Genomic DNA, 24,315 nt, shown 5'->3' with positions numbered 1-24,315 from the left:
GATGTAACATAGCATTGTTGTGCTACAGGTACAAAGGCAGAGGCCAGCGTGGGAAGACCCAGTAGAGTGGGTGAGGGACACACTCCCATGGCCGTCAGCCCAGCAGGACCAGGCCAAGCTCTTCCACCTGCCTCCCCCCACAGTGGACTCCAGCAGCTCCGGGCAGCCCTGCGAGGAGAGGGCGGCCAAGGAGGCGACGCTACCCAGCTCACTGGAGTCCGATCCGTTGGTGAGTTTCATTCACTGGCAGAGAGGCCCAGCCGCAGACCAGATGATTTATTTGAGAAATGAGGGGAAGAGAGCAAGTTATGAAACAGATACAGACCATAAGACCACAAACAGCTGAAACTCAGAGATGCATGGACACAGTCAGAGATGCATGGACACAGTCAGACAAAGAACAATTACAAACACAGGATTAAGCACAAAAGGCAATAAACAGAATATAGACCATTGTTTGAGAACAACAAAAAACAGAGGGTAGCAATTAGGGTGATGGTTGTGATCAGATGGGGATAAGACCACAGAACAAATGGCAAATGGAGCATAAAAGCACATGGCAATGCAATACACACAATGGCCAGCAGGGTGGCCAACAGTCCCAGTTTTTGCAGGTGTACTGAAAGCAGGCTACTCCATTATTATGCCGTTGCTGTATATAGTATGGAATTATGTATGCTGGTAGCAAAGTGATGGTGATTTGCTCAGTGGTCTGTCTCAAAATGGCAGATCTCTGAACTTCAAAATGACTAAATGTATTATAAATTCTCATACACTGTCTTTTGTCTATCTCCATAACCCAGATGGCTATGCTGCTAAAACTTCAAGAGTCTGCCAACTTTGTTGAGTCACCTGAAGCAGACCTCTTGGGGGAGCCCAACTTCCAGGCCACACTATGATCTTCAAATCACCATAGAGACCATCCTCTTGCCATAAAGACTGATCACGCGCCACAAAGATTGACCATTCGCTAAATGGCTTGGGCTGTTATCCATTCTCTCACATTGTTGGTTCACAGTCCCCATTCCTTCCCCTACTGTTGAGCCCAGTTATAAGTTGAACACTTTTGTATACTGTCCCCTTTTTCTTTTTTCTTCTTCCTCGAACAGCTGGTCAAGCTTATCTGAGTTGGTTCACCTCCCGGTGTAAGGGAGTAGAGTAGTCTTGTTACATTTGGCACCAAATGTACGACAGTAGACTGTTGCCCTATTCGCTCCCGCCCTTTCCTTGTTTAAATGAAGAAGTGTTTGGCAATCACCAAAGTACCCCTGGGTGATTATCCAGACATCCCTTTGGAGCCGGTAGCCGCTCCCTCTTAGAGACAGCTGCTGACTGGATATGTAACAGTTGTCATTCAGTGTGCGTCACCACTCCAGACTGTTAGTTATTTATAATTTACAACTTATCACTACTCAGCTTGTGATCTTTCCCTGTATACTATTTCCCCCATTGTTTACACTAATCTTGCTGCACCTTAGTATTTCCTTTGACATATACGCCCCCATACAGTTATCAGTACCAAGGGCAAAGTTGGTCAGAAACGCTCAAAACATGACAGTTAATCACAAGAAAGGAAAGCTTCTTTTGCTTCTGCTTTACATACAGGCTTCATAAGTTCAGGCCACACCCGGTTTCTTTCCCATTTTCAGAAATCAAATGGGGGAGCAATTGGTATATTGTTTGGTGATGGTGGTGTACAAACAAACATATAGGTGAATAATCCTGTTAATAGTTTTTATGGAACAAATAACCTGGATTTTGAATCCCAAACTGGGATACAGTAAACATTCAATAATCAAGTTGTTTGGGACCAAGCCACACTTATGCAACTTATTCAATATAATGTATGGTGCTCAGACAACCGCCTTATATGTTTCTCAGTCATGATTTATGATGTCACTAACATACAAAATCATAGCTATTCCTCATTGAAAAAGGAATGATCATTTGTACCATGCACAGGTTGCAGGTTAACACTTTAGATCGTTGTGTCACACTGATCACTTTTACATGTTTTACAGATACAGTAGGTCTGTAAATAACACACAGTGTTCTTCGGTGAACCACACAGTGTTCATTTGGGTTCCTTTCTGTCAGACTGATTGAGCAGCACAGTTTGAAGAAAACAGCTTGGACTCTAAAAGTGCGGTTAACGCACAGCAATTTCAGCTGTGTGGACTATTTTGCCTTCATGTAGCTCGCTAATGTCACTGGCGCAATGCTAATCTTCCAAAGGGAGGTGCTTATCATGCCATCGTGGTGTCATGGCATGTCAACATATTTCTCATGCTACATTGTTTGCTCCTCAATTCGGTTCCACCAAATACCACTCAATGGAAGCGAGAAGTTCTTTTTTTTAAAAACATGCATTTGTGTTGCTCAACATTCTTTACATTATTGTAATGTAGGGAAAATGTTACGTGAAAAGAAAAAAAAGAAACCAGACAAGAAACCACACGAAAATATAAGAATGTATATCAAACTCCTGGTGACCTCGCTCAATTTCAGATTGTTCAAAATATGTCCCAGAAAGAATATAACAGGTATGGCCTTGTTAGCATATTGATTCTATCTTGAGCCTCAGAGCATGATTGTAGAAAGCATGATATGTCCGAGCATTTAGGCTACCATTTGATGATATAAAAAAGATTTCAGTCCTACTCCTGAAATGAATCAAACAAAACCCAAGACATAAAAAGTAAGATAAGCCATGTTTGATTCAAACCATGGAAAGGACCATCTATATGTCAATGGCTTTCTGACTTTCATTTTCAAATACTCTAAGCTTTCTGTAGTGAATTATCAGCATGGCCACACTTGATTGGTCGACAAAAAACATGGTAATTGGTGATATTACAGTGTTTATAATGGTGACTATATGACAGTAGTGCACTACTGTAGAAATACTCCTATAGTTTACCCTATGAGGAGGTGAAACAAAGTGCTTAAAATCGGAATTGGTTTTGTCTTAAATAGTGTGCCTTCAAGTGAATGCACTGATAGTTCGCTATAATTGCCATTGCAAGTGTTGCATGCTTAGATATATGACCTTGTCAGCCAAATATGCCATTTACTGTAAGCCAACAAGCCTATCATAAGAGAGGATGCTTGCAGATTCTGTGATATTATTCTCAGACGACCCAGCATAGGACCTTTTCTATGTCATTTTATAAGATGATTTATAAAAAAATACATACCAACCTGTCATCTGTAAGTATAGTAGTCTTAAGGTAAATACACACACACCTATAAGAATTCACTGTAAATGTAACATCTGTCCAAAAATGTGTCATGTAATTCCATTCATATTAGCGTTATAATATCAACAATAACAAAACTACCCAGGAGCTCGATGAACTGCCACTAATGTTATATGTAACCATTCTTAATTTCAACATAAAATCCAGCAGATTTATTAAAGTTTCCCCTAGGTTGCTTTGCTCAATGGAAGTCTCAGACAAGTGATATTTTAAGATGGCATTTAAAATCAAGTCGGCCTGTTTACAACAGTAGTCATCTGGGTAACTGTCAAGCACTTCAGGCATCCCTGTTAGCCTGTGGTTGAAGATGAGTTTTCAACTGTCAAACATGTGCCTAAGTGAGGTAATAGCATTCAGGTGATCAAGAGTGCTTAAAACAATGAACTCCCTTGTGTGTAGCAGATGACTGGAAAAGTGTTGAAAACATGCAAGCTTTTTATTTCTTCCTTCTTCCTATATTATGGCTCCTCCTTACCCCTCCCCCCTACTCAAGTTTGAACATTGCTGCTTTTTGTGTATGTTACCCCGTGTGTTGAAATTGTTGCTCTAGTCTAGAGATGTTGAATGGTTGGACGGTTCAGCAACTTCTATTGGCTTTGAATGCTACAGTTACGAGAGACCTTTCATCAAATTCCAAGAGATTTGATTTTCTCTGAGCCATTTGGTCCCATGCGTTTGATCTTATGGATGTGCTGTTATGTAATTACTATTTATTTATTTGCTTTATGACACTGAAAGACTATTAAATAACAGATGTTTTGCTTTAAAAGCTGCAGTATCTGGACTACTATCCAATATACTTACGAGTCCTACATTAATCACCTTATAGGGTGGAGCGGAAAAAAAAGGCTATCGACAAATAAGACCCTCATTGCCAAAGCCAACAGAGGTTGCCGAAGCATCTTATGGAGGTTTTAAAAACTGTGGATGTGACAACAGTGAAATGATGTGACTGAGATGTAAAATAAGCAATGCTGAAGCTGCCGTGCAAGCTGCCACAAGTGTTAGGAATGTGTGTCAGCTTGGTTGATTTGCTTAAATTGCATTAGAAGACCTTTGTATCCCTCTGGGGGAGTTTAAAATAATGTTTATTTTGTTTCTTTCTTCTTGTTCTTCTTACTTTTTGAAAAAGGAACTTGTTTTCTTATGAAATTCTTTGTAAAACTTTCTACTTTGTACAGAACACTTCAGATGTAAACAGTGTATATAGTTGCCTCATTCGCGACAACAATCACATTCAAATAGATGTTAAAGGAGAAAATCTAGCTCGGGATTGTTATATGAGGGACAAAGATTGATTTGTTTTTTTTATGTCTGTGCTGAAGGTCCTAAATCCAAAAAGGGTCCTTAAAGGCATGTTTTGGAAGTGGAAAGTTCCATCCATTTAACATGTTCAGTTCTCTCAATAAAGTCATGCCATTCTTTATTTTCGAGTCACTCTTATATTGTGAAGATTTATTGCTTACTGTTTACATAAAGGTAATATGTATACTTCATGTATTGTATTACGTAACCGACTCATTGTGCAGAGTTTTATCCAGGCTATTAGCAAGCACAATTGTGTTGTCTTCTTTACTTAGGCTTTTTCTGGTAACTCATAGCTAATGATTGAAAGGACCGTAATTTGAGCTGTTCTGTCTGGTCTTCAGTCCAACACACATGAGACGACATCTTTGGACCTTGGTCATAAATGAAAAAAACAAAAATGTAATTCACAACAGGAGAGAGATTCCTGATAATAAAAAGCACTGAACTGCCATAATATCTCATTAAAACTCAGATTCCCACAAATCCTTAGCCTAATAGCCTAATGCTTAATATGCATGGGTTCCAGTGAAAAAAAGTAGAATACCTGAAAGTAATAATAATATTTGGAATAATAGTCCCCCAGCTATGTACATATCAAATCAATTATACATGAACAAACCTAGGATACCATGGTGGCCACTGAAATCATGTGGCTGAAATTAGAAACTTTGCTCTAGAATAGGTCACAAATCAGCCTGATTGGCAGTGTTGTCAGTGCCCCCTAACCTAAACACATACATTATTAGAGACGGGTGCTTTGAGGAGACCAACAGCTGTCAAGTTTCGTATAGTTTTGACAAAGTCTGAGATGCTGAGAAGCTTCTTTCCCAGTTGTCTCAGTCTATCCAATTATGTTCAGGCCTAATTGTTTACATTGACTGATGCTATTGTTGTTCAGGGTTACTGGGCAAGTTAAATCAAATCCTGAAATATCATGTAGCCTTCTGCACCCCTGCATGGCTTGCACAAACACGACAGTAGTCCACTAAGACCACTTATTGGTTCTATCCTGTACCAGCCCAGAAGGAACGGTCAATTGTTCAGCTTTGGCACAGAAGATGGCGACAAATCTAAAAAAAGAAAATGTTTCTAGCAATAATTTTACCAAGGAGAGAGAATGATACCCTCTACTATGAGTCGTCCTTTCAGTAGGCTATAGCGCAATAAAATAAATGGAAGACTCGAGTATTAGAACATGATCCATAGGCTAGGCTACTAGATTAGCCAATAAATCAGAATACACAAGTAGGTTAGGAATAGTTTTATGATGACTAAGAGCTAAAAAAACGCCTTTCTGGAAACGCATACAATCGGAAATCACTCTTCCTTTCCGTGTCCCATCAGTTTTCAGAGAGTGAGAGGCTATTTAAAGTTTTTTTTAGGGGAGGAGTCCCTAGGGTCCAAAGTCGTGCGCTGTATAAATTACAAGGGTCCCCCTCGTCCTATGTCAGCACGAAGGATTTGTGAAAGGGTGTAGTCCCACAGGGTAGCCTACACTAAGTACCATGCCAGCAAAACCAGCGCCCATCAAGAAGTCCCCCGCCAAGAAGGCGGCGGCAAAGGAGGAAAAACCCGCGGAGCCTGCGCCTGAAGCTCCCCCTGCCGAGGCAGCACCGGCGGAAGCTGCCCCCGCAGAGGCTGCTCCTGCAGAAGCTGTACCGGCGGAGGCTGCTCCTGCCCCTGTCGAAGGAGAGGCTGCACCGGCTGCAGAACCTGGTAATGTAGCAAATGGGCACAGACAGGGGAAGACCTCAATAATAACCAGCAAATTAACTTTAGTTTTATCATTAACGCCTTCACTCATGGGTTTCCACTAAACTATAGCCTACTCATAACATAGCCTACAGGGAACTTTTTTCATATCCGTCAAATCAAATCACACTCACACCTATTCTAACTCCATTATTATTTGCTTGCAACTATACCGACTTACCCTCGAAATGTGGAAAATTAACATCTATCAGCTGCCCCCGCTCCTGCTGCTGAAGAAGCTGCGCCTGCCGAGGCTCCTGCTGCTGACGGTAAAAAAACAACTCAACTTGTTGTTTATCCTGCCAATAACTTGGATCTTTTTTCTGAATTGTTAATTTGGGCTTATATTATATGGTGTAAACGTTCATGCTGAAATGTGCAATATGCAATTTTGCTTTCGGAAACAGAAGTAGATTGTCAGCAATTATGATCCAGTGGGCCATGTTGCCAATATTTCAATCCAATTAGTTCTATGAAACTAAGAAGTGAGATGAATGAAATGCACAGAAATAGGCTAATGCAACAAAATTGGTAAAGTAACTTGGATGTCTATCTGCTTCTTGATAATTAAAGCTACATATTGCACCAAAATATACAGTATATTGAATTAGCATCATTAAAAAGTCGGTAGGCCTATTCAGTGTTTCTCAAAGTGTGATGCCCCTGTGGAGGGCACAGAGTAAGGGGGTTACTGTGATTTATGAAATGGCACATATTGAACTGTTCATAGGCAATAGGCAATATGAATATTTGGGGGCAAGTGCAAGAGGGTCTGACTTGAAGAATTTGGGAACCACTGGTATAGGCTAAATTAGGACTTTCGAATAGTCATGTTGATGATGCTATATCACGTTGTCCAAATTAATTTAGGTAATAGCCTACCTGGCATAAGGAATACACAAGAAAAAACTAAGTTGAATACATTAACAATCCCTGTGCACTGTATGGGTGTATTTGTTTGATGCATACAGATCTACTTGCTGGAGCTACTGGTGTTTACAAACTACTGGTTAAGATGCATCTCTCTTTGAATGGCATCAGCCAGCATTTCTATCTAATTATTTGGGCATGTCCTACTATAGATTTTCTTCTCAACATGTGATTTCACCTTTAAACCGCTAAAATGGCTTGCAATAATTTGCTTTACCTGCCTCTCCTGCTACTGTGTAATTTGCCTGGAGCTGTGGGTAGAATGTAATAACAGTCCCATAATTACATTCTGTTACAACTATTAATTATGTCACATCAGTGATCCCCAGTGACTAAGTGGGACATCTTTGACACACAGTAACCTGCTCCTTACTAATTGCTTACTGCAGTGGCTTTCAGGGCAAGTTTTGACACAGCTCTTCCCACCCCACTGTCCTCTCACTAACCCTAACATTTAACATCAGCTGCTCCTCCTGCCACGGACGAGACTGCTGGTCCCAAGGCCGAAGCACCTGCAGCGGGTAAACAGAAGCAACAACACTTAACACTTTCTGTTGCTATTCTGATGCCTATGAGCTGCTATTCTAATGCCTTTTAATAAAGCCTTGAAAAGGTATCCCATTGCTTTGCTGCTCTTTACTAAACTGGACTGACCATCTATATTGACCTCAACACTGATTTCTAAGACCGTATCAGTCACTGCTTTCCAAATAATGTTTCCAATGTACTAAATGCAATCTTACTAACTTCTAATTAATATTAGCTCCCGCTGCTGAAGAGCCTGCTGCTGAAGCTGACGCCCCAGCCGAGGGTAACTAGATCCTGTTGCAACCACTCACAACATACTGTATGCTGACAGCACTAATGACCTCCAGGAGGCCATAAACTAAAGAGGGGGAACTTGTCCACCCCTCGCACACTGCTCACCTCCTGCTTCTGCCATTTAGCTTTTATTATCATCATCAACAAGTCCTCAAGTGTTCAATAACTGTCAGGTCGGTTCACTAACATCGAACGTTTAACAATCAGCTGCCGCCGCTCCTGCTGAAGAGGCCGCTGCTCCTGCCCCTGCTGAAGGAGAGGCCCCGGCCGAGGGTAAAGGCAGACGTGGGCGTTTAGGCCTGCGCCTCATTTCTCTTTGCTTTTGGCGCATGACATACAACCTCCAGTAGATGCATTCAAGTAAACAGCAACAACAATAGCAGCCGTATTGCCATTACTGTTTACTTTTGACGGATAACAAAAAAAAGCATTTGTACACATCCTAACGCCCTTGCAGCCAGATGTGTTGAAATGATTTTTGAAAGCTTTTTGAACACAGCTCTTATCTAACATGGGTTGTCTAACGCTAGCTGCTGCTGCTCCCGCTGAACCTGCTGCTGAAGAAGGCGCTGCTCCTGCAGCTGAGGCCCCCGCTGAGGGTAAACCATCACTCCAGAAAGCTAACCAAGCTAAAGACAGTTAGTTGTGTTTTGTTTGCTGTGCTGAAAGACAAAACAAATACGGAGATAACATGTTTCCTGGTAATGATAATGCCCCCTACTCACCTCTTGCTTCTTGCTTTTAGCCTTTATTGACATCAACATCTACTTGAGTGTTCAATAACTGTCAGGTCAGTTCACTAACATCAAACGTTTAGGCATGCGCCTTATTTCTCTTTCCTTTGGTGCATGACCTACAATCCCTTAGAAACTGCATGCAAGTAAACAGCAACAACAATAGCAGCAGTACTGTCATTACTGTTTACCTTTGACGGATAACAAAAAAAAAAGCATTTGTACACATCCTAACGCCCTTGCAGCCAGATGTGTTGAAATGATTTTTGAAAGCAGCTCTTCTCGAACATGGGTTGTCTAACGCTAGCTGCTGCTGCTCCCTCTGAACCTGCTGCTGAAGAAGGCGCTGCTCCCGCAGCTGAGGCCAAAGACAGTTAGCTGTGTTTGAGATTTTGTTTGCTGTACTGAAAAACAAAACAAACATGAAGTTTTATGGAGATATGTTTACTGTTAATGATAATGCCTCTTACTCACCTCTTGCTTCTTGCATTTAGCCTTTATTGACATCAAAATCTACTTTAGTATTTCAATAACTGTCAGGTCGGTTCACTAACATCAAACGTTTAACAATCAGCTGCCGCCGCTCCTGCTGAAGAGGCCCCAGCCGAGGGTAAAGGCAGACGTGGGCGTTTAGGCCTGCGCCTCATTTCTCTTTGCTTTGGTGCATGAGTGACATACAACCTCCAGTAACTGCATTCATGTTAACAGTAACAACAACCACAACAACATCAACAACAACAGTAACAACAACAACAGTGCAGTCATGACTGCTTACCTTTGACTGACATGACATAATTCAACATTTTAACACATCCAAGGGTCCTTGCAGCTAGATGTGTTGAAATCATTTTTAAAAGCTTTTTGAACACAGCTCTTCTCTAACATGGGTTGTCTAACGCTAGCTGCTGCTGCTCCCACTGAACCTGCTGCTGAAGAAGGCGCTGTTCCTGCAGCTGAGGCCCCCGCGGCCGAGGCCCCCGCCGAGGGTAAACTTTAGTTTACTCCAGAAATCTAACTAAGCTAAAGATAGCTAGCCAAGATTGTCATTACTAAAACTGATTTTGTTTGCTCAACTTGAAAACAAACAAACAAAAACACAGGTAGGGATGGATATATAATGTTATACTGATAATGATAACATCAGGGGACTTCATCATCCATCCCTGCTCGCAGAAATCATTTTATTTACACTCATGCTAACTGCTGCTTTGCTAATGGAACTCAAACCTTTACATGCTTTAGCTCCCGCTGAAGATGCTGCGGCCGCTCCTGCTGAGGCACCTGCTGAGGGTAAATTTTATTCACATAAAGACTAATTCTGAGATCACAACTTCTAAGGCCATGTTTGGGGGTTAGAATTTATCGTATGTATTTCTGGCCCGAGAATGGCCTTATTTGACACATAAAATGTAAATATTTCAATATAGAACATAGAGGCGGCTCTAGAAACAGGCATACTCTGTATTTTATGAAATTAGAACATTTCGAAAAGTAAATTAATCTCAATCATTTATTGTAGTTATAAAAAAGATTCGGCCCCCATCATTGTTTTTTCTATCTGTGCTTCTAACTTTGTGCTAACATGAGTGCTCATCTAATGCTAGCTGCTCCTGCTGAGGCTGCACCAGTGGAGGAGCCCCCCAAACCTCCTACTCCTCCTCCTCCCCCAGGTAAAGTATCCCTGCTCTCACTCAGCCCTGCACCTGCAGAGCTCCACTGTTCAGTCTCATCAAGTAAAAGTTCCCCTTTTGTCAGTTGGCAAAATTTAGGGAAGAAAAGCAGTGAACTCAGTAGACTAACATCTCCACTGTTGAGGAATTAGTTTTCTTGACTTATTTTGACTTTTACTGAACTTTTCTCTTTACCATCCATCAGCTTCATTCATCCTTCATCTAATTTTATTTTGTATTCATCATTCATCAATTTAACTTCCATTCATATACAGTATTTTTCACATGTCTTAGGCCTACATGATGTTTACGCATGTCTGTCTTTTGTGTTAATAAAACTGTCAGTCAATTTTACTACTACCTAGAGCCCACCAGTGCTCCACTGAATCTGACCGTGGAGGATGTCAACGCTACCTCTGTTACCCTCAAATGGCAGCAGCCTGAGACCATCGGTGACTCTGGCCTGGACGGATACACAGTGGAGTACTGCAAAGAGGGAGGTGTGTGCATTTGATTCATGGCCCCATCAACAGGCAGATGATTCATTTTGATTTTAAACTCAGGCTATTATTAACATTATGAGCTCATTTACCAGGAAAAATCAGTAAGAGTAAGATGTGTTCTTAGATGTGACTGTAGTAGTCGGATGGTGTTCTTGCACCTGTCTTTAAAATGTCAACTGCAGATTGATTCGTACTATGCCCCAGGCCCCTATTTGGAGGGATACATTTCAACAGCTGTCACTATATCTTCAAAAGACACTTTTAGATCTCTAAGACTCATAATGTCACTTAAGAACATCTCAGAATAATCTAATGTCTATTTACGTATGCTCACGTTTTACCTCTTTTACACACATTTTAAGATAGAGCATCAGAATATATTGCAGATAACTCAACATTCCTTGTATTGTATTATTTCTGGTTGATGACAACTTTTTGTTAATGTTTTTAGCCGCTGAATGGGTTGTGGCCAATGCTGAGCTCACCGTGGCAACCAAACTAGTTGTTGCAGGCTTGACAACTGGGGATGTCCTGAATATGCGTGTGGTTGCTGTGAACCCTGGAGGTCGCAGTGAACCTGCTGTCTTGGCTGAGGCTGTTCCTGTTCGTGATCTTGTGGGTGAGTTGATATATACACTTTCATGGTGTATTTTAGCTTGTGTAAACGTTGTCTATTTTTTGTCATCAGAATTTGAGAAACACCAAGTTTATCACTCTAGCTGCTCTGGAGAAATATTAGTCTTGGGCTCCTCATATTAAATCAGGAAGGTGCTCATGTTACGGGATGGGCTCTTTGGCCGCCACATGAGCAGGTGGAGGTGGACCGTCTCCAAGCAGTCAGTTGGTACTCTGTACCACTCTCGTCCAATGGCTTCCACAGCTGTGGGCACATATATCCTGTTGGCTTGTGCTGACAAGAGCTTTCATTAGCATTAAATTATAAACATTAAGACCCTAGGGGCTAGCGGGTCACGTGCAACCTGATTCCAGAGTGGGAGAGATCGAAGAACACTCAAGCTGGGCATTAGTTGTCCTTTAAAACTATTGGGACAGTTTATTGGTGTTTCAGTGTGAAGGAGAAACTTTGTAAATTTGACAGGAAAGGAATGTTAGATTTCTGTCAGGCAGGGTCATGGTAACTCTGTAACCCACTCTCAGCTGTAACGGACACCAACAGGTGTAGTGCTTGACCAATGTTTGGGTTAAATGACACTGATCTTGCCCCCTGCCCCTCTTAATTTGTGTCTGTTTACTCACTGTCACTGGGCCCATAAAATAATCCTAATATACTCATTAATTTACATGCAATTAATGTAATAGATGGCGATACTTGTGCTATAGACAAATGGATTTTAAGTGCATGAAGCTTTTATAAAATATCTGAGCAGTTTTTGAGATAAGGTTTTAAGCTTCTATGTTTTTCGAATGGCTTCTTGAATTCTTTTCATATACATGAATACTCTAAAAATTACAGTTTTTAGAGTTTATATAGGAAGTGTTACTGTAATGGATATTGTTAGAGACACTAACATGAAGAGCCAAAGGAAACTCCTAGGAAATAATGCTTCATTTATTTGAATTGAAACACATGTTTACGTTTTCTATTGAAACAAATATTTCCTGTAAAATATTTCCTCCAAACATGATAGACAGACATGTACACAAGGACGAAAGTAACCAGGTCAGGTATCATTATGTTTAGTCAGGGGAAGAAGAGGTGTAACCTGAGTATAATTGAGGTCAGGCTGAAAGTGACCTGAGCCAGATAAATCACACCGTGTGTCATTCTGCCAGCTGGGTCTTATGCCTTACAGATCCCGAGACGGCGGATTGGCTGTTCAGCAAATTGTTTGTTGTGTAAAAAGAAAATGAAAACAATGGCCTAGGGTTGCTTCTGAATGCCAGAAAAATAACTGGGAAGTCACACACTTAGCACGGATTAAGCACCAAAGGAGCTTTGGTGTGTGTGTGTGTGTGTGTGTGTGTGTGTGTGTGTGTGTGTGTGTGTGTGGAGTGGGGGGTCTCTGGCTAGCCTCCTTTGTTAGAGAATCTGCTCTCCTGACAGTTTGGGGTCCAACGCCCCACACACACACACCATTCTACCCCCAGTCCCCCCCCACCCGCCCCAGAGTGATGGTGACAAGTGCGGAGACAGAACTCCGCATGCGAGATTATGAGTGTGGGAAGGGGGACATGGGGGCTGTAGAGTGGAAAGGATAGCCGGCTCATGTGTCCAGTAAGTCCCCTAAACCCGTCGGAGATTTGCTGGTTATCTCGAAACATGCAGCGTGCTTGAAACATGCAAGTCTCCAGTGGAAACATATCCGGTGGCCATGCGGTTTGGTGCACCTTGTGAAGCATTCACAGAAGCTCAAGTAGCTTTCACCTTAATAGGCTGATGAGAAAATTATCTATAAATGAGATGCTTTCAGTTACATTTTCTTTGCCTTCTGCCTGAGTGCTAGTGTATGTTGACAAACCCTCTGTAACACATGTAGAAAGAGGCTTTAGGTTGAAATAATGTCCCCACACCCTAAACATAATTCATTCATGTAAAGTAAATATTTGCATTCTGTTGCAGAGCGCCCTAAGGTCCGCCTTCCACGGTCCCTAAGAACAAGATATGTCAGAAAAGTGGGTGCGCAGATCAACCTTGTCATCCCTTTCCTTGTAAGTTAGAGCATAACAAGTTCATAATATCCAGTCATCTAAAAGTGCATGATAATGACTGCCTACACAATCTACAAAATTCTCATGGTTTAGAATGTAACACCTGCATTGAAAAGCACAGTGCTGAGACTTGTATGTAAGTGTAAGCTGAGTGCATAATTACTGTGTAACAAGCACAATAATGATGATCTGACATTGTCACCTTCAGTGACGCTGCAATTCATTCTAGGTATTAATTTGAAAATAATATTTTTATTGATACATGGGTGTGTGTTAATGACTTTGCATTATTTAATTAATTTATTAATTTAATTAATTTCACTTATACAGGGAAAGCCCAAACCTGTGGTCTCCTGGACCAAGGATGGCGAGCCTCTTGACACCAAGAGAGTAGGCATTCGCAATAGTGACAGAGACAGCATCCTGTTCATCCGTACATCTGAGAGAGAAGACTCAGGCGTCTATGAGATTACTGTGAAGATTGACAGCTTTCTTGATAAAGCTTCCCTAACCCTTCAGATTGTGGGTGAGTGGAATATGAAAATTATTCGTTATTGTTGTAGAAATAACAACAATAAACATTGTTGAACTTAGACTTTTTGGATGTATCAATTTGGTATTAAATTAAAGGAACACGCCAACGTTTTATGAAATTGGGTTATTCACCGTCTCCCCTAGAGTTAGATAAGTGAGCAAAAACCTTTTTGTCTCCGTGCATGCATTGTCGTAGTCCGGCAGCGCCTTGGCTAGGTTAGCTTAGCATAGCAAATGGAATTCTTTTGTTGCCGGATAGCATGTTGTGAGTAAAAGTGAGCAAACCAAAAAAAAAAAAAACTAATTACTTCTTGTGGCCTGCATATTCACTGCGTATAGGACTACGACAATGAATGCACGGAGACAAAAAGGTTTTTGCTCACTTAACTACCTCTAGGGGAGACAGTGAATAACCCAATTTCATAAAACGGTGGCGTGTTCCTTTAACATAGCAATATATGGGGAATCTTAAACTGTATTTATTTTTCACGGGTAGCACAATTAACTATGGACATGTGTCAGTGGTGTCCTCAGAGCCCCAAGTGTCTGAGTCTTGGCCCAAGTGTCTGGATGCCTGTAACTCTTTGTCTATAACTCTAACAAGTGCCTATAACTCTTTCTGTCAACTCCTCTCAGACTTGCCTGGTCCTCCTGCCAGTGTCAAGCTTGTGGACACATGGGGCTTCAATGCTGCCCTGGAGTGGACTCCACCCAAAGACAGCGGCAACACAGAAATCACTGGCTACAATGTCCAGAAGGCTGACAAGAAAACTGGGGTGAGCCACAAAACCGAAAAGGAAAAAAAAGTGATCAAAAGAGTGCCAAATAAATAGGAACTAAAGGGAAACAGAAATACAGTTATAACCTGTTTATTTGATCAATGTGTTTAATTCCTCCCTCCAAAATGGGTGCTAAACAAGGGTGTTCTGTCAGATGTGCTCAGACTGATGAATGATTTATTTTCATAAGGTCTCTCCGTGCCTTGTCAGACTACTTAACACAGTGATCGCTAATGGCAATGGAAGGATGTGGTTGATAGCTGTGAGCCCCTCACAGAGAGAAAGAGAGAGAGAGAGAGACTAAGATGGAGAGAGAGATGCTGTTGTAAGGTAAGGTGAGGACTAATTTAGTTACTTGCCAAGTCTGTAAGTCTAAACCTGGAGCCCCTGCCTCCTCACGCTCTATAAGGACATCCCACTTGTCTATCGGCTTGTATGGTTGTTTGAGACATGTAGCAGATGCTTATGTGATGACGGATCATGAGTTGGGACTTAGACGTATACAGACAGGCTGTACGTGTGAGAGAGAGAGAGAGAGTGAGAAAGTAAGAGAGAGAAATGGAGAGAGAGAGAGAGTGTATGAGAGAAGTGGATGACAGCTCGTTGCCTAGAGACTGTCAAAGTGAAAAATCATGATCCTGAGTAACAAGTCTGATGTCAACACGCAACCCTGAAAATATACACCGTATGTGCAGAAGAGACACTCACTACAAACATCTGTCATAGCAACAGATGAGATCAGGTGTCTTGTCTAGCGAGGAAGGAACAGCCAGAAACGAGTAGTTTCCTGTTTTGTTGCTATTGGTATTCATTGCCTTGTTTTCATACATAGTGAGGTTTTCTTTTTATTATTTATTATTCTTTGTTGTATCTACAGGAATGGTTCACCGTACTGGAGAACTACCACAGGTTAAATGCCACCATCTCCGACCTCATCATGGGTAACTCCTACAACTTCCGCGTGTTCTCCGTGAACAAAGTTGGCGTTAGCGAGAAGTCCGTGACAACAAAAGAGGTAGCCACCATTCAGAAAACAGGTGAGGACCGCCACTTGCCTCTGCTGGAACTTTAAGTCCCCCGCATTCATGTCGAGGACGTGTCCTATGCTGCTCGGGCCTGCGTCTGTGCCTATCTATAAGATAATAGTAGACGCTCCTGCTAAGTACCCATCGTGTCATTATCAGTTGTGATATTCTCATTCCAGTCACGGGTGGTGGTGGTGGTGGTGGTGGTGGGGGGGGGGGTTCTTTAACAACAGAGGAGATTACGGCAGAGCACAACAGAGATAACATTCCACCACCCTGGTGGTACAGTAGTGCTCTTATCCTGTTACAGCAAAACTACGGCTCTGGTATGAGGTAAGCCTATGGGCATCAAGGTGCTATTTTTGGAGGCAGATCTGGAGTAGTTTTTCAGACACCCAATGTTTGTCACGTGGACTGAGAGTTATGCTGACAGTGTATTAATGCATATCATTTAGCCACTCAGTCAAGTGTTATTCGACAAAATATGGCACCTCAGTTCAGGTCTCCAGAGCAAACTAAAGATGAGGAAGTACCAGCTCTGGAGACAATAAGGGTTGTGCTGGATGTAACAGGTGTGTTCTTTTACAACTGTCAGTTCCGACTGAGGTTGTGCCTTGCCGCGCAGGTATCGTCTACACGCCTCCAGAGTACCAGGAGCATGATTTCAGCGAGGTTCCCAAGTTCACCGCACCCCTCATCGACAGAGCCGCCACTGTGGGCTACACCACCAAACTGCTGTGTGCCGTGCGTGGATGTCCCAAGGTGAGGAACTCCCTTTTGTCAGGTCACATCTGTTCAACACAGAGAGCTGTATATGTGTGTTTGTATGTATGTACATTTGTGTGTGTGTGTGTGTATGTACTGTATGTGTGTGTGTGTGTGTGTGTGTGTGTGTGTGTATGTGTGAGAAAGAGAGAATTTATGAAGTCACCCCAGGTGCTCCATAACCCCTCAATGAAAATGTACCCCCACTCTATTAAAGAAATGTTTGTAAACATGTCACCTAACTGATTAGATTCCTTCTTCCCTCTTGGTTATGAGGTTACGCTACAGTTAACCTTTGCAAAGGAACTGCCTTTGTGAAAATACTAATATTATACTTTACAAAGTGTGTCTTGTATAGTACAGATGATATTGATATAATAGAGCTCAAACCAGAGACCGGATTTTTACATGTACACTATGTGAAACATACAGCCGTATTATGTTACCCATAAAAGAAAAAAGGCGAAGATGCTGTGTACACATGTTAAAAAGGGAAACATAATGTGACCTAAACGTCCTTGGCTTCACACTCAATAAATAGACGGGGTGAGTTTGCGGTGAGGAGCCGCTGTCACATTTCTCGGATGGCTGTGCGGTGTCTCAAGTCCATCGCAAGGTTGCAAAAAGCCTCAGCAGGCACTGGTCACTTTGCCACGGCGCCTGACCCATGCTGCCCAGCTATGGGGAGCAGCTCGCTCTGGACCCTTTAGGTTGCCACTCAGTCGGAGCCGCACTTTGGAAAAGCCAAGCGTCAAATTTCGGGGCACAGCTGTGGGGGGATATGAAGTTCCTGGCAGAATGTGTGTCATGACTCACTTTTGTATGCACAGCACAGCACAGCAAAGCCTAACGTGTACAGTAGTCAGCTCCATGTGTTGTGGTAATTGTGCTGTCCTGAACATTATCACTGTAACAGGCCTCTCACCCAGCTGACGGAGGCCTAGTTATGGGCATACATTCCCCTACACAAACACACAAACTTCAATGTCCGAAAACTGAAACTGGGTTTAGTTTGAAATAGATTTGTCATCACTTCTGTTCCAAAGAAGCTTAATTCTGATATTCCACTTCCCTTTTGAAGGGCGCCACCGTCTTTTCAAGTTCCTCAGAATTATGTGATTCTCCACCCAGTCAAGGACACTGCTCAGACCATAGCATTACTTATCTCCTCTGTGAAGACCATTCATTACACCTCACATAGATCTTTACCTGGGTATGGAGCAACCCCCTTTAAATCAACTGGCATTTAAAGAGGTGTTGAGCTGCCAAAAGGCTGTGAAGAACTAAAGAAAGTCAGCAAGCCACTCAGATGACAGGCCATGCAGACATAGCATTTCTTTCTTATCTTCTCTGCAAGCCATGTCTGCAGTCTATTTAATGGAGTCCTATTTTGGTCCTCACGCTATGTTGACCGGCACTGCATGTCACTTTCCTGTCTCAAACCATTGGGTTGTGGTTTAGGTCAAAAATACCTATAGTTGAGTACATGTTTTACAGGACTGTTTCTGCGCTTTGTGAGCTGTGGCGTGCCTAGCATTTTCTGTTGGCCCACAAAGCAGCCTTTCAGTGTGCAGATATGCTTATTGATGGAGAATTCGGCCAGTTTAGACACATTATCACCTTACTGATTGAATTTATTGGGCTTTGTGACCTCAAAGGTCAGTGAAGTAATCCTTCGCCGAAACACACGGGAAGGGGGTTGTTGCATGTTTTACATCTTGTTAAGAAGATACTCATCATGGCACCCAGCTGTTGTGCATATTACAACAAAAAATATTTTTGCATTAGCTTTCATGGCCCTGACACCACAAAAGGTCAACATGCTGTTTATGGTTATGCATTCATGACATGTTGGTTACACTGTTTTCTTTGCTCCCGAGCTGATTTAATGTGTTTAATAATAAAATGTTTTGACCACGCAGGTCTCGATGTACCTGGCGAAGACCTGAGAGGTCAAAATGTAGTACCTGTGAAATCACCTTGGGAGCGAAGAAGACAGTGTGCAGATATATATTTTTTCTTTTTCCTTTTCATCAGTCAGTATCTGGCGCCTGCTGTAATATATAGACGTGCATGCATTCTTACCTTATGTTGGTTATGCTGAGCAGTCCTTTGTTATGAAGCCTCAACTTGTTGATCGTCATTCTTTATTTTTTTTGTGTCATTCTTCATTTGATAATCCTCGTGTTTTCTTTCTGTGTTGTTCCCAAATCTAATTCAGCTCATGCAGACATTCAGTGAAAATAGTTTATTCATGAATTAAGTTGCATAAATAAAGTTTGTGAGGAATCTTAACCTTTACTCTCGTATACCTCTACTGCGATCCAAAAATTAGGTAATTTGTGTACCAAACTGGCTGATGGACTTGTTTTGCTCTTTTGCAGCCCAAGATCGAGTGGTTGAAGAACCAGATGGTCATCGGTGATGATCCCAAGTATAGACAGTTGAGCAACCTGGGAGTGTGTTCTCTGGAGATCCGCAAGCCTTGCAGCTTTGATGGCGGAGTGTACACCTGCAGGGCCAAGAACGATAATGGGGTGGCCACCGTCTCGTGCAAACTGGAGGTCAAACGTAAGTGCTGCTTGTGGGATTGTGCAGCCAGTAGGCCAGGGGCAGGATGAGGGTTCTGGATGAGCTTGCTGTGCTGGGTTTCACAATAGCGTTGTTGAGCAACCACTGAGAACCACTGATCAAAATGATCTCACGGTCATTTAACAATAGGAGCTGTTTAATGAATCACATTCCTGTCCAGCAGGGTAATTGAGAGACAGTTGTGCAAGTCCTGCTTTGTTATAAAGACAGAATTTATATATATATATATATATATATATTATATTATTATATTATTTATATTTATATTCTGTCTGTTTATATTGTCTGATTTGTATAAGTTCTGAGTACTGCTTAGGCTTGAGTGTGGAGTAACATATACAGGTACTTCATTTGCAGTTTTGCTCTTTACTGAAATACTAAGCACACAAGAATAGAGAGGAGGAAGTGGAAGAATGCCACAGAAGAGAAGACTTGCATTTGAAGAGATGCTATGTTTTTAAGTATCTATTTTACATTTAAGATCCGCTTTTGCCCACCACCAACTGACCCATTAAATGTGTCAGTCTGTGGAGAGGCAGCTTTGTCAGCAGTGGTCTACCATATGTAAGAAAATGACATCGTGGTATGGTGCAAGGGAGTCAGCCTACACAATCAGCCTACACAAGTGGTAGCTGTCTGTGTAGGTCAATATGTATAAGTATAAGTAAGTATATATACTCTTTTTACTGTGAGGGAAATTTGGTCTCTGCATTTATCCCAATCAGTGAATTAGTGAAACACACTCAGCACACAGTGAGGTGAAGCACACACTAATCACGGCACAGTGAGCTGCCTGCAACAACAGCGGAGCAGTGAGGGTTTAGGTGCCTTGCTCAAGGGCACTTCAGCCGTGCCTACTGGTCGGGGTTCGAACCGACAACCCTCCGGTCACAAGTCCGAATTGCTAAACAGTAGACCACGGCTGCCTAATTTACTCTCGTAAAAAGCACTCTTTTCAGTGGCAAACATTTAATTTTTCATATGACAGTCAAATCATTCTAATGTCACTCAGCAACCATAGGATGACATCAGAAAAATGTGCAGTGGTCCCCTATTTTTTTCCAGAGCTGTATACACACACACACACACACACACACACACACACACACACACACACACACACACACAAACACAGATATATATATTATGCTGTATAGTTATTTCATTTTGTTATTGAAATAGTAGTCTCCTAATTCAATTTTAACCTTTCATGTGTTTAACAGAGGTCATTATTCCAGAGAAGTAGACCCCATCACTACCAGGAAGATAGAGGTCAGTGCCAAACATCTCTGTGTAGTACCACACTGCCGCAGTCTGCTAATCCAATCATATGATTGCTATGTTTCTGTGGCCGGCTAGCCATTTCATGCCGCAAAGCTCTCCGACACATACAGTATGACATCACGGCTGCCACATGTTCACAAGGACACTGTTAACTCAGAGTGGGCCCAGTGCGGCCTCAGGGCTATCAGGCGTCTGACATCAAATTAAGTGAAGAGCTAAGAGCACTTTTTCCACTGGGGTCATCTGTCGAGAGCATAGAGACAGCGGCCACATTTGGAAGTGGTAATGTGGGGAGGATTAATGTTAGTCAAATTGCCATACCAAATCAAACATGTCTGCTCGCATGCTTCTCATAAGTGCTCTTCATAATTGCACTTTGGAAACATGGCCACAAATTGTTACTATTAGTTTAGGCTGGTTGTGCAAACAGGGCAGGGGAAAAAAAACTATGCATTTGTATTTTGAGGGGAGCGCAAACAAACATAGAGAAGTCTCCCGGCAGGAACAGCATGAGGCGCTGAGTGGGTTGGATTACATCACTGCTGTACATTGAGATCCTACAAGCCATAGCACCTGATCACCTGATCCACTCCATGCAGAGCACCTACTGTACCCAGGGGAACGCCTTGACTAAGCAGTACAGAGGAGTAGATGGGCAGGGGGTGTTAGGAATGTGTGTAATGTGTGTGTGTGTGTGTGTGTGTCTCTGTGTGCGCGTGCGCATGTGTGTGTGTGTGTGTCTGTGTGTGCATGTGTCTGTATGCGTGTGTGTGTGTGTGTGTGTGTGTGCGTGCGTGTGTCTCTGTGTGTGCGTGCGCATGTGTGTGTGTGTGTGTGTGCGTGCGTGCATGTGTGTGTGTGTGTGTAAGAAATAGACCTACAAGCTGCTGAAAGGAGGTGAAGAAGCTCCATTTGGTACATATTGCACATGCTCTTGTCCCCCCTATTTTGCTATCTGGGGGTGTCAGCATGTCAAAGCAGCTGCGCGTGCAGGATAGGAGGATCCATACATGGGCCGTCTCTAAACTGTGAGAATGCGGCCTCTCCCTCTGAATGGACCTCGGCGCGGCTGGGAGTCTAAAAATGACACCGGACCCCGCAGTGCTTCGCTAAAAGAGCAACAAGGCCAACTTGTTCATATTACCATGACTCGAGATGCACAACCACCTAACTAACATACACATGTGTGCATGTGAGCGTGCCTGCACACGCACACGCACACACACACACACACACACACACACACATACACACACACACATACACATACAAACATGGGAAGGAAGAATACAGTACATATCTTCTGGTTTCTGGCTTCTGGTGGTGTTGGTTAGACCCAAGGGGGAACAGCTGGAGTCAATACTTCACCGAATTTGAAAATGTTTTTGAAAATTATTCCAGTGTCTTAGCAAAATGGTGTAGCCTACTCTACATAATTCAGTTAAATGTGCACTGGACCGTTGTCTTTGTTCGTCTAGCATCATAAAGGAAGAGGCGGAGTGTGTTACTGTATGTGCATGAGCAGCATTGTGGTCGAAACCCACATGACAAAACCCACATGAACTTTGTGAACAGGATGGATGCTTTGAAACAGGAAAAGGATGTATCTGTTCTTTTAACAATGCTCTCTAATTTACCTCTTTTTTTGCAGTGTGTCAGTAGGATCAGCAGGAGAGCCTTGAGTCCAGAATCCACATGGTGAGCAAATGTCAACAGACTACAGGTGTATGTTGTGTGTGTGTGTGTGTGTGTGTGTGTGTGTGTATGTGTGTGTGTGTGTGTGTGTGTGTGTGTGTGTGTGTGTGTGTGTGTGTGTGTGTCTGTGTGTGTGTGTGGTCCATTTCAGCAGTGCTTGTGTGATAAGCACTAATTACATAGTTGCCTACCAATCAGGCACTAGGGTGTGTCCCAAATGTCAGGTCATACACACAGGACATCATATGTAGATTGTGGGTTCTTTGAAATACAGCTAAACTGAAACCCTTGTTATCGCTAACCCTGCCCTTCTTCTTGTTTCTTGTTTGCTCTCGCAGAATGTTCCAGTTTGCAGTTGAGAGAAGAGGAAAGGTCTGTATATATAGAGGAAGAAGCCCTGAAGAGACCCCAACTACCTTGAATAGTTTTTATTTTTTAATTTGCCTTCCATTGCAGAAGTCGCTCCTCACTGCTGTTAGCATGCTAATGTTGGACATATGAAAGCTAAACTGCGCAGCAACATCTCTTTTGCTTAAGGCCCAAAGGAGCCATCTATTTCTAAACATCTGTTTGTGTTTCCTGACTGTCCTTTATTTGTCATTATCAGTGTATCAGTGTCAAATAAATTAACTGAATCAATGACTATTTGCTTTGCAAATGTATATGAAAATGCATGGATTTTGTTCATTAAAGTGTATCTTATGACTGTCAGATCATTGCAAGAGAGTCCCTTTAATGAACTACACTCTTATCATCCAAGTGTCCCTGACGAAGAGCTAAATGTGTGAGTATTGCACAGTGTGTTGTGAGCTCCAGTGACCGGATAAAATGAGAAATTTCCCTGAGCAGGATGGATGTAATCATTTCATGAAAGTGTTAGGTCAGTTACCTCATGCCTCAGTGATACGTCATGATCATTATCAATCACTGTCATGATACTTCTCTAAGCTTTATTTAAGCTCATAGCATTTAAACTCTTCAGAACCAACATGACAGACAATAATGATAATGTGATACTAGCTGAGTTTCCATACAACTAGCTTATTAAAAACACATTCATGAAAAGGACACGAGTCTGCAGATATCCATCTGATGTTTTTTTTTTTACTGAAATCAACATGAGATTCTAGCCTCGTGGGAGGACCTGCAAACAGTTGATTTGACCAGTGGGGTCAACAAAACAAACTGCCCTCGGTTACCTTCCTTGGCCTTTTTGTTTGTAAGAGAGAAGCCCAAATATAACAGTGGTACATAGGTACAGTGAGGGACTGCATGCAGACACACTGACATGTTGACCCCATTTACATTAACCAAAGAGTGTACATACATCTTAATGTTTATGGCTGTAAATGAATACTGATGACAATATTTTTACAACCATTACAAAACACAAGCACAGAGAGAGCTTGACCTACTGAGTGACATTAAGTTACATCACTGAGACTGCCTTTCTTCCTGTTCTGAAATGAGCTGTTTTTCTATCATGGAAAACATTGATCATGTACCGTAATTACAAGTCTTTTTTCTATTCGTTATTTTTTATATTTATTACTATCCTCGCCCAATTTATATTTTCTCAACAACAGTACCTCAATAGAGATGAAATGGCGCCTCAGCCATTAAACATTATATTTGGGAACCTGATCTTTGTGAAGTTCCCTTTTATTTGCATATCACCACAATAGGGGGAGTGGAAGTTTACTGACTTTAGCCTCATGCAAACATTTTTAGCATGGCGGTGGTGGTGCTGTGAAGAACATTATGACCACACTCAACTGTGGGCTTCAGAGCACATACGGTCTACCATTCTGACTGTTCAGAGTGCAGAAACAAATGCATAATTTGTTGTATGCATTAAGAATTTTAAATGTAAGAATTAAGCTACATTGCATTAACATGATGAGTACATATGTCTACAGAGGTCTTAGATATAAAATAATCTATTTAGCTATATGTGAAAGTTTTACATTTTTAAAGTTTTGGACTGCCAGA

General features: G+C 42.1%; 2 protein-coding genes across 18 annotated transcripts in view; both read left to right on the top strand.

Annotated features, from left to right (window-relative positions):
- nav1a (neuron navigator 1a) overlaps window positions 1-4,686 on the top strand; it is a 95,896-nt gene extending 91,210 nt beyond the window's left edge. For all 4 annotated transcript variants that reach the window (XM_076276956.1, XM_076276955.1, XM_076276957.1 and 1 more), the window contains 2 exons: window positions 29-229; window positions 804-4,686. In XM_076276956.1, the coding sequence (XP_076133071.1) occupies window positions 29-229; window positions 804-899 (297 nt within the window). In that variant the 3' untranslated portion in view covers window positions 900-4,686. The remainder of the gene's footprint in view (window positions 1-28; window positions 230-803) is intronic.
- Window positions 4,687-5,868: 1,182 nt separating this feature from the next.
- On the top strand, window positions 5,869-23,034 carry mybpha (myosin binding protein Ha). Of its 14 annotated transcripts, none has more exons than XM_076276148.1 (17): window positions 5,869-6,284; window positions 6,533-6,589; window positions 8,280-8,345; window positions 9,709-9,792; window positions 10,049-10,096; window positions 10,411-10,476; window positions 10,842-10,976; window positions 11,431-11,598; window positions 13,561-13,649; window positions 13,980-14,175; window positions 14,820-14,959; window positions 15,840-15,999; window positions 16,583-16,749; window positions 19,137-19,323; window positions 20,568-20,616; window positions 22,280-22,326; window positions 22,662-23,034. In XM_076276148.1, exons 1-15 carry the CDS (start codon window positions 6,074-6,076, stop codon window positions 20,588-20,590), a joined length of 1,797 nt encoding a protein of 598 aa, XP_076132263.1. In that variant the 5' UTR covers window positions 5,869-6,073; the 3' UTR covers window positions 20,591-20,616; window positions 22,280-22,326; window positions 22,662-23,034. The 14 variants fall into 14 exon arrangements, with proteins under 14 accessions (XP_076132263.1, XP_076132266.1, XP_076132265.1 ...); XM_076276150.1 differs by having other exon boundaries at window positions 5,871-6,284; window positions 16,613-16,749; XM_076276151.1 differs by lacking the exon at window positions 6,533-6,589 and having other exon boundaries at window positions 5,870-6,284.
- Window positions 23,035-24,315: the final 1,281 nt, after the last annotated feature.

Source organism: Alosa pseudoharengus, unplaced genomic scaffold, assembly GCF_046254945.1.
Source record: "Alosa pseudoharengus isolate Yale_2024_CS ecotype anadromous, Long Island Sound unplaced genomic scaffold, YU_APseudo_1.1 YU_APseudo_1.1_scf_9, whole genome shotgun sequence".
Classification (NCBI taxonomy): domain Eukaryota; kingdom Metazoa; phylum Chordata; class Actinopteri; order Clupeiformes; family Clupeidae; genus Alosa; species Alosa pseudoharengus.
This window is presented reverse-complemented; position numbering and strand designations above follow the sequence as displayed.

Bases quoted from the DNA above. Each gene is read 5' to 3' on its own strand.
- mybpha (XM_076276148.1), top strand. From the start codon at position 6,074: ATGCCAGCAAAACCAGCGCCCATCAAGAAGTCCCCCGCCAAGAAGGCG. The intron at 13,650-13,979 runs GTAAGTTAGAGC...TCACTTATACAG, and splicing joins ACCTTGTCATCCCTTTCCTT to GGAAAGCCCAAACCTGTGGT. The intron at 14,176-14,819 runs GTGAGTGGAATA...AACTCCTCTCAG, and splicing joins CCTAACCCTTCAGATTGTGG to ACTTGCCTGGTCCTCCTGCC.